Source organism: Oncorhynchus gorbuscha, linkage group LG16 (assembly GCF_021184085.1).
Source record: "Oncorhynchus gorbuscha isolate QuinsamMale2020 ecotype Even-year linkage group LG16, OgorEven_v1.0, whole genome shotgun sequence".
NCBI classification, from domain to species: domain Eukaryota; kingdom Metazoa; phylum Chordata; class Actinopteri; order Salmoniformes; family Salmonidae; genus Oncorhynchus; species Oncorhynchus gorbuscha.
In genome coordinates this window covers 75,860,319-75,880,795 of record NC_060188.1, presented here as the reverse complement: position 1 = coordinate 75,880,795, position 20,477 = coordinate 75,860,319, and the positions used below count along the sequence as shown (strand labels likewise).

Genomic DNA, 20,477 nt, shown 5'->3' with positions numbered 1-20,477 from the left:
CTACCCTGGCCAAACCCTCTCCTAACGTGGACCAATTGTGTGCCGCCCTATGGGACTCCCGATCTGTTGTGATATACAGCCCAGGATCAAACCCGGGTCTGTAGTGACACCTCTAGCACTGCGATGCTGTGCCTTAGACCACTGCGCCACTCGGCCCCCTAAACTCCATTTGACATTTTAGTCATTTAGCAGATGCTCTTATCCAGAACGACTGACAGGAGCAATTAGGGTTTAAGTGCCTTGCTCAAGTGTACATCGGCCAATTTTTTTCACCTAGTCGGCTTAGGGACTCAAACCAGTGACCTGTCGGTTATATAAATAAAACATCTGTCATAAATAATTCAAACAATGAACCTCCCACCTGACTCAATCAGTACCGTGGGTGTGCAGTGATACCATTTATTAGTATGGTAGTGGAAGAGATATCATGAATTTCATTGCTGATATTATTACATGACATACATTGATATTTTGCATTACAGAGTTAGAAGTGTGGATATATGCATGTCATTAGGTACAGTACTGTTTTAAATCAACCGGTATTGTGTTTTGCCATATAACCAGATACATTATGGTGCAATTAACTCTACTTTCACTATCAGCAGTGGAACAAATGTATATGTTTGCAACTCTAACCTTGAGACATATCTGAGTCCTTTATGCAAAACATTTATGGAGTGTGTCTATTGAAGAATATAGCCTAGTACTGAAGTTTACTGAAAGGCTTTCGGTGAGATAATCGAGGCTTTCTGTGATGCAGTCATTCTCTGTGCTGGTATTCTGAAACCAACTGTTCTATGGATCCTGCAGAATGTCCATTAGAAAACCACACTGATCTGATCTTGACCATCATCTGACACAGCAGATGTTGCAGTTTCTCTGAACAGAAAAATAAGAAGACATGTTTAACTGCTGTAGCTTTGAGCTCACAACTTTGAAGGTACATGTATAGTGTAAAAGGTGTATTTTTCAGAGGAAGTGTGTAAACAAAAATGTAAGGCACTGAAGATCACTATACCCTACCTTTTACGTTGTCTGCTGTTGATTATGAGTGTTACTATCATTAGGATTAATGCTAGTGCTCCAATAACTGAACCAACCACAATTCCCCTGAGATTATCTGCAAAACAAAGAGCATATACTGTAGTTTAAGTGTGGCTTTAGAGGGAAAGATAAATCATTTTGTTGAGAGAGGGTTAGGAGGGCTTTGAAATGCTTCCCTTTTCGATAAAGGAGGAGTGATTATCAGCTTGTCCACAGTCAAAAAGGAGAATGCAAACCTTTGATTTTCAGATTATCAATTTCATACCTATGTTATTCATGATGGGGGGCCTCACGCGCTGTAAATAATAGTATAGTGACTACAGCATCCTTCAGTATCATAACAGTACTTCAGCTAGCCTATGCTATGGATATTTAGATCATTTTGTCAATTATACTGTATGTGATGATTCAAACTCAGTCTGGTCTCATTGCCATAGGAATATGCTCCCATATCTGTCCCTGCCAACTCATGTCAACGGTATTAGTGGAGGGGTTGTAAAAGGGGCTTAAACAAAGCACATGAATCGATGGTGAAGTTATGATTTTTTTTATAATTTGGGGAAATCAAAAGACAGGACACGCCATACATAAAAAGCAACTGATTTCAAACATTAAGCATGGTAAAGTTGATGGGACCTCACTGGCAATACACCCATGATATTGATCCTCAGCCAATATTGATTTCATTTTGCAGTAACGTTTTAGTGATAATTTGTTACCAGAATTATAGAGCATTTTGCTGTTGATTTTAGTGATCATTTTTACCAGAATTATAGAGCATTTTGCTGTTGATTTCAGCGATGATAAATACATTTTTACATTTACATTTTTGTCATTTAGCAGACACTCTTATTCAGAGCGACTCCCAGTAGTGAGTACATACTGTGGCGTACAGCAGGTCAGCCACCAGGGGGAGACTTGTCGAGGCCTGGTGACAGACCGAGTATAGCTCACGAGGCGATGGCTCCATCTGCTGGACGTGCCAGGTCTCGACGGGCTCTCCTGTCAGGACTAATTGGGGCTGATTGGGGAGTGGTGAGTAATCAAGGGCTGATTGCTCACCAGCTGTACACGTCCCATAAAGCTGCCAGAAGGGCAACACACTGGGGAGAGACTGGAGGAGGAACGGACTTCTGTATAGTTGGGGCGGTGGTAACAGGATAGGGTTCATGTTTTTGATCACCACAGGATACAGCTAGACCCGGAGCCCAGAAGATGGTATCCTGGAGAGGGTCTCTTGGGGGAGACCTATTCTTTTGGACTATTATTTTAATAAATACCTTTGAAACTGAGCTAATCCTACTCTGTCCGTGTCTGATCTGTGTAAATGTTTTGACCTAACCCCCTGGTCTGCCACAATACATTTTCATACTGGTAATTCCTACATACTAGGAACATATATCATGTTCCTGTTGATTTCAGCGATGATTCATAGCAGTAACATAGAATTTTGCTGTTGATTTCAGCTATGGTCCATACCAGCCACGCAGGTCGTGGTTTCACCAGACCATTGACCAGTCCCCAGGCATGTGTGCTCCTCTGACCCCCAGAGGACATAGCCAGAGTCACAGGACAGCTTCACCACAGCTCCCTGTAAATATCTGGTCCCCTCCTTCTTTCCATTTGTGGGTGGAGAAAGCCAGCCACAGGACACCACTGTAGAGAATGAGATAAGATGGGCTTAATTTACTGCTACATTAATTCTATGACTAATGGTGCAAATGTGCTTATGTTGATTGTTTGTTATACAGTAGGTTACCTACCTGGCTCTAGATCCTCCACTACAGACCTGTGGCTCTGAAAAGATACCCTGGTGGCATTGCCCATCTCCAGACTACGAGCCATCAGCGTATCATATCTACAATGCAATTATGATAAGATATTTCAAGCAATAAACAGAAGAGAACATTATGTCTCTTTAGCTATAAAAAAGTATAGTGTCTCAGTGTACTGTGTGTGATGTCAGAAGATGGCAGATGTCTGGCTAGATTCCTCTGATCCATGCTTGTCGTACCTACAGTATAGAGAGCCCTCTCCAGAGCACAGCTCAGAGGCCTGGCTGCCGAGAGGATCATTTGGATCCTCAGGGATGGAAAACACTGGACGGAAACTGGCGTCGTGTTTTGGAGCATGGAGATATGAGTTCAACAAGTGTTCCGAATCGTACGTGAAGAGTGTGGACTCGTTCAATATAGCCCCTGGAAAAATGTAAGTGCAGGCATATTTTTACTGAGTAAAAATGTATTGACTGCATTTGTTGTGCACATGACAACTGTGTGCAATTGCATTATGAGTACACTGAACCTTAGTTAGTGATTAACAATATCTCTGTAATCTGTCTGGAGAACATGTATGATATTAATTAGATGCAGACTTTGTATTTACTCACAGCTTGCCCCGAAATTAAACAGCCCCTCTGCATTGCCTTGATCAGACTCAGTCTGACCATCACTGGTAACCAGGTCATCTTTGGGATCACCGTTCATCTTTCCTAACAGTCCACGGGTCAAATCCTTAAACACCTCTGGTAGAAGCACTGTGGTTGTCATGGTTCCCCCTCTCAGTCTCAGTTCCACTCCAGCTCCAGAGGGGAACATGACAGTCACATTTGTAGGGTTGGGCGAAAATACAAACACACCTGGAAAATAAGTATGATAGATCCATATCTTAGAATTGCACATTTTTCTTATCTTATCTGGTTGACATTTTAGAAAATAGAATCTCCATTCTACATCCACATTTACAGCTCAGTGCAGACTTGGTGAATTCTGATGTCAAACATTTGAACTTGAAATTAAAGTTGAATCATTTTCTTTACGCAGGGAAGCTAGGACTTTAAAGCAGTTGTAAATATGTGTTAGTAATTTCACAAGGGCACAGTCAGCCCTTATATCTCTTCATCAGTGAGCCAGCTCAGCCTTATCTCTGCTGCATTATCTCTCCACTGCATTGATTATTTTATGAAAACAATAGCTCTTCCATGAATCCAAAGGTCAATTAAAAACGCCCAAGGTCTCACCCTTCAGATCCATCCAGCTCTGCTCAGAGAAGGAGAGGGAGGTTTGGTTCTGCAGCACCTGTAGGTGGTCCTGAGGTTTTCCGAGTCGCACCTCAATGATGTCAGAGGTCCCCTCTCTCATGGCAACCGCTGACAGCTTTGTTGCTTTCACCATGCTGCCTGTGAAATTAATGTTTATGAATAATAATCAATGTAATAATAATTTCTTGATAATGAATTTCTTGTCTCTTTCATTCTAACTATAGGTTTTCTTAAAAACTCACCATTTGTCAGTATTACCGGCTCTGTTCTGCCCTGTATTGTCAGTTCCTTGCTTTCTGAGACCATAATGGTGTATTCCCCCTTTCCATTGAATGAGTAACTGACACCATCAAATGTTATGAAGTGGGGGTCTCCAAACACCACACCTAGTGATAAAACATCCAATACCATTATTAGAAATTATTCTAAGATGACATTGAAACGATAGTAAATAACTGAAAAAAGATCTACATTTTAGACACTGTATAATATTATGTTCAGACAGCTGTAATGTCGTGAATCAGACAGTCATACTATAGACCAGAGCCATTTTCTCACCTGCTTTTGGTACTTGGTAGGTCCTGCAGTCACTGGAGGGTCTGCGTTTGAAGTAGTAGTGACAGTTGTCAGACCACAGGCAGCAGTAGTAGAAGCTGAGGACGTCGTAGAGCCAGTGGGAGAACCCAGGGACTCTGGGGGGCTTTACAAATGGGGGTGAGCCCCAGTCATGGGCTCTGTCTGGGGTACTCCCGCCAATGGAGTCATCTGTCAAAACCTGGGCCCCCGTGTGGTCATAGCAACACTGCTGTCCTGCTGCAAACTTGGGGCTGTCAACAGTGAATATGAAACACAGGATACAAATAGGCCTTGAGGACTCTTAATGACTGACAAATCATTAGATTGTTATGGGACTTACCTGGCTTGTATGGCCCGCACACAGTGCACACTTCCTGGGTGGTAGGTACACACACTCCCCTTCTCCATATCACAGCCATAATCTGTCTGTGGGTGAAAGGAAAAGCATCAATTAAAATGCACAAAGCAAACTGTATCATGCTCTTTTATTTTACTGGTATCTATCATACATGTAAAGGAATACTGTATGTATGCTGTGCCTGCACTGTTGGGAGCACAAACATATTAGCCTTTACTGATCAAGGTACAGGTGTAGGATCTTAATTTGTGCCAGTTTACAGCAGGAAAATAATCCTGCAGCAACAGGAAATGTAAATTATGTGGATTGTAATTAATGGAAATATTTATAGAGGTTGATACATTCAGCCAATGTGTGTAAGACCTTTAAACAAGTCAACATTCACAAGGCCGCAGAGCCAGACGGATTACCAGGATTTGTACTCTGAGCATGCGCTGCCCATCTGGCAAGTGTATTCACTGACATTTTCAACCTCTCCCTGTCTGAGTCTGTAATACAAACATGCTTCAAGCAGACCATCAAAGTCCCTGTGCCCAAGAACAAAAATGCCGAAATGACTACTGACCCGTAGCACTCACGTCTGTAGCCATAAAATGCTTTGAAAGACTGGTCATGGCTCACATCAACATCATTATCCCAAAAACCATAGACCCACTCCAATTTGCATACTGCACCAACAGACCCACAGATGATGCAATCTCTATTGCACTCCACACTGCCCTTTCACACCTGGAGAAAAGGAACACCTATGCGAGAATGCTATTCATTGCTACGCTGATCCCCAACACGGGCGAGTGCTCAGTCCCCTCCTGTACTCCCTGTTCACTCATGACTGCACGAACATGGACTACTCATCAAATCAAATTTTATCAGTCATATGCGCCGAATACCACAGGTATTCACCTTACAGTGAAATGCTTACTTATGATCCCCTAACCAACGATGCAGTGTCAAAAATAAGGGATGAGAATAAGAGATAAAAGTAACAAGTAATTAAAGAGTGGCAGTAAAAAACAACAATATATACAGAGGGGTGTAGGTACAGAGTCAATGTGTGGCGGCACCGGTTAGTTGAGGTAGTATGTACATGTAGGTAGAGTTCATGTTAAAGTGACTATGCATAGATGACAACAGAGAGTGGCAGTGGTGTGGAGAAGGGAGGGGGGCAATGCAAATAGTCTGGGTAGTCATTTGACTAGATGTTCAGGAGTCTTATGGCTTGGGGGTAGAAGCTGTAGAAGCCTCTTGGACCTAGACTTGGCGCTCCGGTACCGCTTGCCGTGTGGTAGCAGAGAGAACAGTCTATGACTAGGGTGGTGGAGTCTTTGACAATTATTAGGGCCTTCCTCTGACACCGCCTGGTATAGAGGTCCTGGATGGCAGGAATCTTGGCCCCAGTGATGTACTGGGCCGTTCACACTACCCTCTGTAGTGCCTTGTGGACAAAGGCCGAGCAGTTGCCATACCAGGCAGTTATGCAACCATGCTTTCGATGGTGCAGCTGTAGAACCTTTTGAGGATCTGAGGACCCATGCCAAATCTTTTCTCCTTTTCTCCTGAGGGGGAATAGGTTTTGTCGTGTCCCCTTCACGACTGTCATGGTGTGCTTGGACCATGTTTGTTTGTTGGTGATGTGGACACCAAGAATCTTGAAGCTCTCAACCTGCTCCACTGCAGCCCCGTTGATGAGAATGGGGGCGTGCTCGGTCCTCTTTGACCTGTAGTTGACTAGTAGACTTTTTGCAATGCCCCCCACCATCTTCTATGCTGCTGCTACTCTCTTTTATTATCTATGCATAGTCACTTTAATAACTCTACCTACATGTACATATTACCTCAATTACCTCGACACCGGTGCCCCCGCACATTGACTCTGTACCGGTACCCCCTGCATATAGCCCCGTTATTGTTATTTACTGAAGCTCTTTTAATTATTTGTTATTATTTTCTTACAACCCCCCCAAAAAAGCATTTTCTTAAAACCGCACTGTTGGTTAAGGGCTTGTAAGTAAGTATTTCACTGTTATATTCGGTGCATGTGACAAGTACAATTTGATTTGATTTGAAACTTCAGAAGCATTTTTAAACATCAAATATGTAGACAGTTCTCCTGCAACATGGTGATCAAATTAAGATCCTACATCTATACCATAGTTTACTGCTTTGACTTACATGAAACCTCCCAGTGTCTGCTCTAGCCTGAGCCAGTGTGCATGGACAGTCAATAATTTCAGAGAGGAAGTCTGGCAGTGTCTCTTCCAGCTGGTCCCAGGCTTTACACTTATCCAGTGCCCAGACGGCTGAGTCCTGCCTGAACTTGTCCTCCAGATGCCAGGCTAGAGCATGGTCCTCAGTCCACACTGCCTGGACATTCCTATAGGACATTCATATCACGGTGACAGTTTATCTGTATGACTACGTATGCATACACTGATGGAGCCTACTCAGCTTATTTGCTCAACTTTATGTTGTACAATAACTTTATTTTCTTCATTTTCAGCCAACATGTATGTGGTTGATGACTAGGTAGCTAACGCAGTTACAACAACATGTATGTGGTTGATGACTAGGTAGCTAACGCAGTTACAACAACATGTATGTGGTTGATGACTAGGTAGCTAACGCAGTTACAACAACATGTATGTGGTTGATGACTAGGTAGCTAACGCAGTTACAACAACATGTATGTGGTTGATGACTAGGTAGCTAACGCAGTTACAACAACATGTATGTGGTTGATGACTAGGTAGCTAACGCAGTTACAACAACATGTATGTGGTTGATGACTAGGTAGCTAACGCAGTTACAACAACATGTATGTGGTTGATGACTAGGTAGCTAACGCAGTTACAACAACATGTATGTGGTTGATGACTAGGTAGCTAACGCAGTTACAACAACATGTATGTGGTTGATGACTAGGTAGCTAACGCAGTTACAACAACATGTATGTGGTTTATGACTAGGTAGCTAACGCAGTTATAACAACATGTATGTGGTTTATGACTAGGTAGCTAACGCAGTTACAATAACATGTATTGCCATGTGTTGCCAGGTGCCAGATGGCTTCCGGGTTGGATGGCGCTCTGTTAAGAAGCAGTGCGGCTTGGTTGGGTTGTGTATCGGAAGACGCATGACTTTCAACCTTCATCTCTCCCGAGCCCGTACACAAGATAGTAGCTACTAAACAATTGGATACCACGAAATTGGGGAGAAAAAGGGGTAAAAAAAAAAATTCAAATAAAAGAAATAACATCAAATTAATCGGAAATACAGTGTAGACATTGTTAATGTTGTAAATGACTCTCATAGCTGGAAATGGCACATTTGTAATGGAATATCTACATAGGTGTACAGAGGCCCATTATCAGCAACCATCACTCCTGTGTTAGCTAATCCAAGTTTATCATTTTAAAAAGCTAATTGATCATTAGAAAAACCTTTTGCAATTATGTTAACACAGCTGAAAATTGTTATCCTGATTAAAGAAGCAATAAAACGGTCCTTCTTTAGACTAGATGAGTATCTGGAGCATCAGCATTTGTGGGTTCGATTACAGGCTCACAATGGCCAGAAACAAAGCACTTTCTTCTGAAACTCGTCAGTCTATTTTTGTGAAAGCTATACCATGTGAGAATTTGCTAAGAAACTGAAGATCTCGTACAACTCTGTGTACTACTCCCTAAACAGAACAGAGCAAACTGTCTCGAAGCAGAATAGAAAGAGGAGTGTGAGCCCCGGTGCACAACTGAGTAAGAGGACAAGTACATTAGAGTGTCTAGGTTGAGAAACAGACGCCTCACAAGTCCTCAACTGGCAGCTTCATTAAATAGTACCCGCAAAACACCAGTCTCAACGTCAACGTCAAATTGGCCAGTCTGCGATATGGCTTTTTCTTTGCAACTCCTGGGTCGCCTCTTCACTGCTGACGTTGAGACTGGTGGGATACTATTTAATGAAGCTACCAGTTGAGGACTTGTGAGGAGTCTGTTTCTCAAACTAGACACTAATGTACTTGTCCTCTTGCTCAGTTGTGCACACCGGGGTTACCACTCCTATTTATATTCTGGTTAGAGCCAGTTTGCTCTGTTCTGTGTCCTCAGGCACCCCGTAGTCCTGGAAGACGTGTGTAAACAGGGCCTCCGCAGTCTGTAGAGCCGTAGGGAAAGGGAGGAGACGGCAGGACTTAGAAAACCGATCCACAAGGACCAGGATCGTGGTGCTCCCCTGTGTTCCCCTGTGACGTAGGAAGATCGGTGAGGGGCTGTAAATTCCCTCTAGGCAGGTGTCTAGGAGCGTTACACTGTGTGCACACCAAACAGAAGGAGACATAAACCCTCATGTCCTTGGCCAAGGTGGGCCATCAATACTTCCCCCTAAGACTCCGCACCCAATCCCGGGATGACGAGAGGAGGGTAGCGTGTGGGCCCACGTGATCAATCTGTCGCGAACACCAAGCGGGACGTACCTCTGACCAGCTGGACATTGTGGTGGAGTAGGTTCTAACCGTGACGCCCGCTCAATGTCCGCATCCACCTCCCATACAACCGGTGCCACCAGACAAGAGGCCGGAAGTATGGGGGTGGGATCGATGGACCGCTCCTCGATATCATAGAGACGGGACAGTGCGTCGTCGGCCTTAGCGTTACGGGAACCTGGTCTATATGAGATGGTGAAACGAAATCTGGTGAAAAACATCGCCCACCCTGCCTGACAAGGATTCAGTCTCCTAGCCGCCCGGATGTACTCCAGATTACGGTGGTCAGTCCAGATGAGAAAAAGAGTGTTGCACCCCCTCAAGCCAATGTCTCCACACCTTCAGAGCCTTTAACACAGCCAGCAACTCCCAGTCCTTCACATTATAGTTTCACTCCGCCAGACTGAGCTTCCTCGAATAAGAAAGCGCAAGGGCGAAGCTTCAGTGACATGCCCGAGGGCTGTGATAGCACGGCTCCAACACCAGCCTCGGACACGTCCACCCCCACTATGAATGCCAAAGAGGGGTCCGGATGAGCCAATACGGGAGCATCGATAAACAAAGCCTTCAGACGACCAAAGGCTCTGCCCGCCTCCGCCAAACACCACAAATGCACCACCCCCCCCCTTCAGCAGTGAGGTAATGGGAGCAGTCACCTGCCCAAAACCCCAGATAAACCTCCGGTAGTAATTGACAAACCCTAAAAACCGCTGCACCTCCTTTACCGTTGTCGGAGTCGGCCAATTACGCACGGCCGCAATGAGGTTACACTCCATCACCACCCCAGATGTGGAAATGCGATTCCCCAGGAAAGAGACGGCTTGTTTGGAGAACACTCATTTCTCGGCCATGACGTACAGGTCATGCTCCAACAGTCGCCCAAGTACCATGCACACCAGAGACACATGCGCGGCGCTTGTGGCGGAATACATCAGAATGTCATCGATATAAACCACTACACCCTGCCCGTGCAGGTCCCTGAGAATCTTGTCTACAAAGGATTGGAAGACGGCTGGAGCATTTTTCAACCCATACAGCATGACGAGGTACTCATAATGGCCAGATGTGGCACTAAACGCGGTCTTCCACTCATCTCCCTCCCAGATATGCACCAAGTTATACGCGCTCCTGAGATCCAGTTTTGTGAAGAAGCGTGCTCCGTGAAATGACTCCACCGCCGTGGCAATCAGAGGTAGCGGGTAACTGAACCCCACTGTGATGGAATTTAGACGTCTATAGTCAATGCACGGACGCAGACCTCCCTCCTTCACAAAAAAATTAACTTGAGGAGGCGTGGAGGGCCGAATGTATCCCTGTCCCAGAGATTCGGTGACATATGTCTTCATAGCCACCGTCTCCTCCTCTGACAGGGGTTACACGTGACTCCTGGGAAGTGCGACGTTTACCTGGAGGTTTATCGCACAATCCTCTCGTCGATGAGATGGTAATTGGGTCGCCCTCTTTTTACAGAAAGCGATAGCCAAATTGGCATATTTGGTGATAGCCAAATTGGGATATCACCGAATATTTAGCGATAGCCAAATTGGCATAATTGGGAATGTGCACGGTGGGACTTGGTCCGGACTCTCCACGTCGTTGCACCGATGGAAACTCCCACACATCTACCTGAGCACACCTCTGACCACACCTTTAGAGCCCGCTGTTTCCTACGAAATTTGGGGATTGTGATAAGCTAACCAGGGAATTCCCAGCACCACTGGAAATGCAGGAGAATCAATGAGGAAGAGACTAATCCGCTCCACATGACCCCCCTGCGTCACCATGTCCAGTGGAACGTTGGCCTCCCTGACCAGCGCTGACCCTAATGGTCGACTATCTAGAGCGTGCACGGGAAGGGTTGGTCCATTTGAACCAAGGGAATCCCTAATTTAAAACTTATTATGGGCTGAGATCCCGTTAATGGGATTGATATGACAACTGTTATGCAGGTGAATGAGGACCCAAAAGCGACTTGGCGAAAACAGAGTCTTTATTCCAGTAAAGGAAATATGCAATACTCCTAGACAAAACGGAGCGGTAAACAAAGCATAAAAAACTAATTCCACTCGTAGTGACGAGGACAGACTGGAGACTCGACCATAAACTGTAGGTTGCCTCGGGAAGGCACCGACCGTAGCAGACTCAGACACCTGCTCACACGCAGCATCTGAGGGAAACAAGACACGACAGGGCGAGACAAAGACACAGCACGGTGAACAATATACAAGGATCCGACAGGACAGAAACGGAAGACAAGGGGAGAAATAGGGACTCTAATCAGAGGGCAAGATACGGAACAGGTGTGAAAAGATTAGATGATTGATTAGGGGAATAGGAACAGCTGGGAGCAGGAACGGAACGATAGAGAGAAGAGAGAGAGGGAGGGAGAGAGAGAAAAGGGAACGAACCTAAAAAGACCAGCAGGGGGAAAACGAACAGAAGGGAAAGCAAAAATGACAAGACAATATAAGACAAAACATGACAACAACAGCCAGTGAAAGTGCAGGGCGCCAAATTCAAAACAACAGAAATCTCATGATTAAAATTCCTCAAACATCTTATACCATTTTAAAGGTAATCTTGTTGTTAATCTCACGACAGTGTCCGATTTCAAATAGGCTTTACAGCGAAAGCACCACTAACGATTATGTTAGGTCAGAGCCAAGTCACAGAAAAACAGCAATTTCTCCAGCCAAAGAGTAGAGTCACAAAAATCAGAAATAGAGAGAGAATTAATCACTAATCTTTGATGATCTTCATCAGATGACACTCATAGGACTTCATGTTACACAATACATGTATGTTTTGTTCGATAAAGTTCATATTTATATTTTTTTAAATCTCAGTATACATTGGCGTGTTATGTTCAGTAGTTCCAAAAACATCCAGTGATTTTGTAGAGAGCCACATCAATTTACAGAAATACTATTTATAAATGTTGATGAAAATACAAGTGTTATACATGGAACTTTAGATACACTTCTCCTTAATGCAACCGCTGTCAGATTTCAAAAAAGCTTTACGGAAAAAGCAAACTATACAATAATCTGAGTACGTCAATCAGAGACCCAACAAGCAAAAATATATCTGCCATATTGTGCAGTCAACAGAAGTCAGAAATAACATAAATATTAACTTACCTTTGATGATCTTCATCAGAATGCACTCCCAGTTCTACAATAAATGTTTGATTTGTTAGATAATGTCTATCAAAGTCACAAAGTGCGTTCACTAGGAGCAGACGAAATGTCAAAAAGTTCCGTTATAGTCCGTAGAAACCTGTCAAACGATGTGTAGAATTAATCTTTAGGATGTTTTTGTAACATAAATCTTCAATAATATTCCAACTGGAGAATTCCTTTGTCTGTAGAAAAGCAATGGAGTGCGAGCTACCTCTCATGTGAATGCTCGTGACCAGCTCATGGCAATCTGCCAGACCACTGACTCAAAGAGCCCTTATGAGCCCCTCCTTTACAGTAGAAGCCTCAAACAAGTTTCTAGAGACGGTTGACATCTAGTGGAAGCCTTAGGAAGTACAACATGACCAATATCCCACTGTATCTTCAACAGGGAATGAGTTGAAAATCGACCAACCTCAGATTTCCCAGTTCCTGGTTGGATTTTTTCTCAGGTTTTTGCCTGCCATATGAGTTCTGTTATACTCACAGACATCATTAAAACAGTGTTAGAAACTTCAGTGTTTTCTATCCAAATATACTAATAATATGCATATATTAGCAAATGGGACTGAGGGGCAGGCAGTTTACTCTGGGCACCTTATTCATCCAAGCTACTCAATACTGCCCCCAGCCATAAGAAGTTAAGCGGGAACCCGCGGTCCATAAAATTCCCAGCTGCGCCTGAATCTACTAGCGCCTTATGATGGGAATGGGGGGGAAACTCAGGAAAAGAAATCAACACATACATATGACCAGGGAGCTCTGGGTGAGCCTGGTGCTGATTCATCTGGGGTGCCCGAGCAGTGCTCTGCCTGCCCTCTCGACTCCCAGACGAGCTCCTCCAGCACCGGTCGGCAGTGTGCCCTCTCCGACCACAACTGTTGCTGCAGGAGGAGACTCCTCTTCCGGTCACCCTAGCTGCAGCACCCCCTAACTCCATTGGTGTCAGAGCGGGAGTACTGGGGGATGGAACGGACAGAACCCGATCTGGACTTCCGCGAGCAAGTTGTCCAGTGAGGGTGGTGTCTCGACAAGTTAGCTACCAGCGGACGTCCTCCCATAGGCTGCACCGAAAGTGGTCCATCAGGGCCCTGTCATTCCACCCCGCGCCGGCGGCCAGGGTCCGAAACTCCAGCGCGAAGTCACACCTCGTCGCCTGCCTCAGATGAAACGGTGGGTGGTCGAACACAGCTCGGAAGCGGTGGGTGAACTCTGGGTAATGATCCCCCGCCGAGTCTGGACCATCACAGACCACGTTGGCCCACTCCAGGGCTTTGCCCGAAAGGCAGGAGACGAGGACGTTGACACTCTCCCCTCGCGAAGGAGTCAGGTGAACGGTTGCCAGGTAAAGCTCCAGCTGGAGCAGGAACCCCTTGCACCCGGCAGCTGTCATATCGTACTCCCTCGGGAGATTGAGCCAACTCCTGCGGTGTCCAGACCCAGCGGGATAAGGTGGGGGTGCAGGCTGGAGAGTTGCGGAAGACGGGGTAGGGAGGCCGCTCCTCTCACATCTCTCCATTCTCGCCATCACTTGATCCATAGCCGTCCCCAGACTGTAAAACGGAGGTATGCTGGAGGACATGCTCCTCCATGGACGGGGAGGGCGCGTCCACTCCTGCTGACTCCATGATTTTTTGGTGCGGGGATTCTTTCAATATCTCCCTAGGAGAAGTGGGTGTGGAGTCAGGCGCAGGAGAGCAAGAATTCCAAGAAGGGAGTTTTATTACTGTCCACCAACAAAACAGGTACAGGACCACAAAAGCAGCCCCTAGAAAACAGGAACGCAGTCTAGTCGAAAACGGAGGAACACAGTCTTCTGACTAAACTAACTTGTGGGAAAAACAGTCAAGTGAAATAAACCTGCTTAACAGGGAAAAACACAACCCAAGCCAACCACAGTAACACAAACAATCTTGCACAAAACCGAGCGGGTAGGGCGAGATTAAATACCCCACTGATTAGCCTAAACTAGACACAGGTGAACACAAGACAGACAAAACCAAACGAAAAAGATCGGTGGGATCGGTGGCAGCTACTAGGCCGGCGACGATGACCGCCGAGCGCTGCCCGAAAAGGGAGAGGAGCCACCTTCAGTGGAAGTCGTGACACTTTTACTTGAGTCATTTTCTATTAAGGTATCTTTACTTTTAGTTGGACAATTGGGTACTTTTTCCACCACTGGTAGGTTGTGCTGCAAAAATGCTGTATGATACTTTTGTTATCAGTTTAAATGTGAGTGTGTCGAATCTTTTGCCGTACCATGTTCCATCTAGGTGAGTACTGGGGCTGATGCGTAGACAGCCGACCTCCCAGTCTGAGAAGGGCTTCCCTGCTGTCTTGGGCACAAATCTGAAGGCACCATTGTTAGGCTGGTCCCTCCCAAGAGAGTACAGGTACTCCCATTTACCCTGCCAGGACTCTGAGTAGGGATCCCCTATGACATGAAACATCCATGAGTATCCTTGGAATGCCAAAAATCCTATCCCTATCCCTAACTGTAAGATTTTTTGACAAGATAGAACTGCCAAAGGGGGCGGAGTTGCAATCTACTGCAGAAATAGCCTGCAGAGTTCTGTCATACTATCTACGTCTGTGCCCAAATAATTCGAGCTTCTGCTATTAAAAATCCACCTTTCCAGAAACAAGTCTCTCAGCATTGCCGCTTGTTATAGACCACCCTCGGACCCCAGTTATGCCCTGGACGCCATATGTGAATTGATCGTCTCCCCCCCCCCGTCTATCTTCAGAGTTCTTACTGTTAGGTGGCCTAAACTGGGACATGCTTAACACCCCGGCCATCCTACGATCTAAGCTAGATGCCCTCAATCTCACACAAATCATCAAGCAACCTCCCAGGTTCAACCCTAAATCCGTAACCATGGGCTATATCATCCTGACCCACCTGCCCTAAATACAACTCTGCTGTCTTCAACAAGAATCTCAGCGATCACTGCCTCATTGCCTGCGTGCGTACTGGGTCCCGGTCAAACGACCACCCCTCATCACTGTCAAACGCACCCTAAAACACTTCAGCGAGCAGGCCTTTCTAATCCACCTGGCCTGGTATCCTGGAAGGATATTGACCTCATCAAGTCAGCAGAGGATGCCTGGTTGCTCTTCAAAAGTGCTTTCCTCTCCATCTTAAATAAGCAGTCCCTTTTCAAACAAATGTAGAGCTAAGAACAGATATAGCCCTTGGTTCACCCCAGACTTGACTGCCCTTGAACAGCACAAAAATCCTGTGGCGTTCTGCATTAGCATCGAATAGCCCCCGTGATATGCAACTTTTGCTTCCTGTAGCACTAATTCACAAACTTTTGGGACACTGTAAAGTCCATGGAGAATCAGAGCACATCCTCCCAGCTGCCGACTGCACTGAGGATAGGAAACACTGTCACCACCGATAAATCTACTATAATCGATCATTTCAAGAAGCATTTTTCCACGGCTGGCCATGCTTTTCACCTGGCTACCCCTACCCTGGCCAACATCTCAGCACCCCCTGCAGCAACTTGCCCTCCCACCCCCCGCTTCTCCTTCACCTGCTTCTCCTTCACTGGATCCCTACTAATCAGCTGGGCTCGACAATCTCAACCCTCTCTTTCTAAAATTATCCGCAGAAGTTGTTACAACCCACATTACTAGCCTATTCAAACTCTCTTTTGTATAGTCTGAGATCCCCAAAGATTGGAAAGCTACCGCGGTCATCCCCTCTTCAAAGGGGGAGACACTCTAGACCTAAACTGTTATAGAGCTATATCCATCCTGCCCTGTCTTTCTAAAATCTTCAAAAGCCAAGTTAATAAACAGATCACCGACCATTTCAAATCCCACCGTACCTTCTCCACTATGGAATCTGGTTTCTGAGCTGGTCATGGGTGCACCTCAGCCAGGCTCAAGGTCCTAAACTATATCATAACCGTCATCGATAAAAGACAGTACTGTGCAGCCGTATTCGTCAACCTGGCCAAGGCTTTCGACTTTGTCAATCACGCATTCTTATCGGCAGACTCAATAGCTTTGGTTTCTCAAATGACTGCCTCGCCTAGTTCACCAACTACTTCTCAGACAGAGTTTAGTGTGTCAAGTCAGAGGGCCTGTTGTCCGGACCTCTGGCAGTCTCTATGGGGGTGCCACAGGGTTCAATTCTTGGGCCGACTCTTTTCTCTGTAAATATCAGTGATGTTGCCCTTGCTGTTGGTGATTCTCTAATCCACCTCTACGCAAACGACACCATTCTGTACCTCTGGCCCTTCTTTGGACACTGTGCTAACAAACCTCCAAACGAGCTTCAACGCCATCCAACACTCTTTCCATGGACTTCAACTGCTTTTAAATGCTAGTAAAACTAAGTGCATGCTCTTCAACTGATTGATGCCCGCACCCTCCCACCTGACTAGCGTCACTACTCTGGACAGTTCTGAACTACAAATACAGTTTAACCAGACACCTAGGTAAGATTTATTTTTAAGCATCTCCAATCCAAAATTAAATCTAGAATCGGCTTCCTATTTCGCAAACAAAGCCTCCTTCACTCATGCTGCCAAACATCCCCTCGTAAAACTGACCATCCTGCCGATCCTTGACTTCAGAGATGTCATTTACAAAATAGCCCCCAACACTCTACTCAGCAGACTGGATGTAGTCTGTCACAGTGCCATCATTTTTATCACCAAAGCCCCATATGCTACCCACCACTGCGATCTGTGTGCTCTCATTGGCTGGCCCTCACTACATATCCGTCGCCAAACCCACTGGCTCCAGGTCATCTATCAGTCTTTGCTAGGTAAAGCCCCGCCTTATCTCAGCTCACTGGTCACCATAGCAACACCGACCCGTAGCACATGCTCCAGCAGGTATATTGCACTGGTCATCCCCAAAGCCAAACCTTTCTTTGGCCACCTTTCCTTCCAGTTCTCTGCTGCCAATGACTGGAACGAATTGCAATACCTCTGAAGCTGGTGTGTTATATCTCCCTCTCTAACTTTAAGCATCAGCTGTCTGAGCCTCTTTCCGATCACTGTACCTGTACACAGGCAATCTGTAAATAGCACACCCGACTGCCTCATCCCCGTATTATTACTTACCCTCTTGCTCTTTTGCACCTCAGTATCTCTACTTGCACATCATCATCTGCACATCACTCCAGTATTATTGCTAAATTGTAATTATTTTCACTTCTAGGGCCTATTTTTTTCCTACCTCCCTACTCTTCTACATTTGCACACACTATACATATATTTTTCTTTTCTTTTGTGTTATTGACTGTACGTTTGTTTATATGTAACTCTGTCTTGTTGTTTTTGTCGCACTGCTTTACTTTATCTTGGCCAGGTCACAGTTGTAAATGAGAACCTACCTGGTTAGATAAATGTGAAATTTAAAAAAATACACTGACAGCAAATGGTAAGATGTTGGAAGGACTTAGCTGTTACTCACCTTTCTCCATGTATCCCCAGAGCTCTATGTTGACCTTTTTTGCTCTGACCTGTGAGGTGTTCCATGTCATGTCCAGTGGGCCTCCAACTTTTGGGGTGCCGTAGTACTGCCACTGGGTTGTGTTGATTATAGTAGCTTTGAAACTGGGATCTAACTTTCCAGGATGGACTGTAGATTAAAAAACACAAACGGAGTATCAATGCATTTTACTTGAAAATTGGTAAGAAAGGGGTATTGACATTTTAAATAAGTGTATCTGGTCGGATTTTGTGATAAATAGCTGCCATATATCAGTGCTGCACAGGCTTTCCCTACCTGATAACCAAGCTCCATGTCTGCTGAAGGTTGTACCATTGTCTGTGGAGATCTGAAAAGGAACCAACCCTGTTTCATACAGTAGAGGTGATATGCAGTGGCCTCTGCTGTCTGTGTCCACATAGCCCACCGTTTTGATTTCATCATTGAACCTTCAATTAGAAAGACAGTTTTCAGTAGATTTAATATGCATATCTACCAGCCATACATTCACAGACCTTAGAATGTAAAACTCATCAATATGTTAGGTAAGTGAAGTGAAGTAAGTATTTTGCATCTACCTGCAGATTATTTGGGAGCTCTCATTAAAAGTTGCTTTGAGGACAATAAAGTCAGTTCCACCAAATATTGATCCGGAATATGGAGTGACATCGACACAGTAGTCCCCGTAGTCCGCACAGCAGTTATCAAGGGATACACAAATGGCATGGCAAGAACAGGATTCTAATTTGCCACCACATTTTCCTTCACATGACTGTCCTGTAAGAAAAATATAAAATTACTTGTGAAATGAGAGTGGAGAAAAATAAAGTGTGGTGTTACAGTATAACACAACAAGTGGTGTAAAGTACTTAAGTAAAAATACTTACAAGTACTACTTAAGTCATTCTTTGGGGTATCTGTACTTTACTAATTATATTTTTAATAACTTGTTCTTTTACTTCACTAGATTCCTTAAGAAAATATTGTACTTTTTACTTCATACATTTTCTTTGACACCCAAAAGTACTCTTACAATTTGAATGCTTAGCAGCACAGGAAAATGGTCCAATTCATGCACTTATCAACAGAATATCCTTGGTCATCCCTACTGCCACTGATCTGGTGGACTCACTAGACACACAGGCTTTGTTTGTAAATTATGTCTGTATGTTTGAGTGTGCCCCTGGCTATCTGTAAACTTTTTAAAATTAAATAATTGTGCCATCTTGTTTGCTTAATATAAGGAATTTGAATATACTTAAGTATATTTTAGCAATTACATTTACTTTTGATACTTAAGTATATTTTAAACCAAATACTCAGACTTTTACTCAAGTAGAATTTTACTGGGTGACTTTTACTTTTACTTGAGTCATTTTCAATTAAGATATCTTTACTTTTACCCAAGTATGACAATTGGGAACTTTTTTCACCACTGAACACAACTACCAACCAAGAACCTTGAGCTGCAACATATTTTTTCCTTTTCAAGTCGCATGTGGAACCACCATTAATAGATTTAGTATGACAAAGTTTCCACTACCTACCAGATATCCTGCTACTGGAAACAAAACAGATGAAAATCACAGCTAAGTAAGAGGCTCTTCCCATCCTGATGTTTGACTGTTTTACCAACAGCCTGTCCTTGATACTGTACTATACAATGTACAGAGAGGCTCCCAGCTGGCTGCAATTACTAGGTTTTTACCAATATGAGTTACGGGTTGTGCTCAACAGTCCAGTGTCACATAACCTTTCGGTAACTAACATTTACAGGCATCTTTGTTGAGAAATGGTAGCAAAGGTCATTATGATTACACAGTTCTGCATGCTTGTCCTCAGTTGACTAATTCACTCAACAGTGTTTGTGTATTTTGGACCCTATTTTCACAGTTGAGTAATAAGGCTGTATGTTGGGCGTGGGTGGCTCTACCTGCCATACAGATTAAAAACCTCACAAAAGAGAAAACATCAGCACCTTGAACTGTGAGTGAGCTGATGAAGAATATCAGTATCAAACTGAGGAGGTGACAAGTAATTCCCTTTTTCCATGGTAATGCATTAATTACACACCACAGTGAGAAAAATACATTCTTCTATTGGCCTGTGTTAACTCAAGTTATTCACAATTTCTCATTATAAATATGGTTGATTTGTCAAGGAAATGACCGGACCAAGGTGCAGCATGGTGAGCGTACATTTTTTCTTTAAATGTCACCAACCACCAACCACCAACCACCACCACCAACCATCAACCATCAACCATCAACCATCAACCATCAACCATCAACCATCAACCATCAACCATCAACCATCAACCATCAACCATCAACCATCAACCATCAA

The 20,477-nt window shown here is 44.5% G+C and overlaps 1 protein-coding gene across 1 annotated transcript; it reads right to left on the bottom strand.

The window, feature by feature from the left end:
• Window positions 1-335: 335 nt before the first annotated feature.
• Window positions 336-19,923, bottom strand: LOC124000394 (sushi domain-containing protein 2-like). The gene is made up of 16 exons (XM_046306717.1): window positions 19,679-19,923; window positions 18,710-18,908; window positions 18,429-18,580; window positions 18,114-18,281; window positions 14,934-15,108; window positions 7,191-7,392; window positions 5,001-5,086; window positions 4,643-4,911; window positions 4,327-4,470; window positions 4,064-4,222; window positions 3,434-3,682; window positions 3,059-3,242; window positions 2,808-2,902; window positions 2,524-2,700; window positions 1,024-1,120; window positions 336-879 (listed from the first exon to the last, which is right to left on the bottom strand). Exons 1-16 carry the CDS (start codon window positions 19,740-19,742, stop codon window positions 819-821), a joined length of 2,481 nt encoding a protein of 826 aa, XP_046162673.1. The 5' UTR covers window positions 19,743-19,923; the 3' UTR covers window positions 336-818.
• Between the last annotated feature and the right edge of the window lie 554 nt (window positions 19,924-20,477).

Bases quoted from the DNA above. Each gene is read 5' to 3' on its own strand.
- LOC124000394 (XM_046306717.1), bottom strand. From the start codon at position 19,742: ATGGGAAGAGCCTCTTACTTAGCTGTGATTTTCATCTGTTTTGTTTCC. The intron at 4,223-4,326 runs GTGAGTTTTTAA...TTAATTTCACAG, and splicing joins GCCGGTAATACTGACAAATG to GCAGCATGGTGAAAGCAACA. The intron at 3,243-3,433 runs GTGAGTAAATAC...ACATTTTTCCAG, and splicing joins GTTTAATTTCGGGGCAAGCT to GGGCTATATTGAACGAGTCC.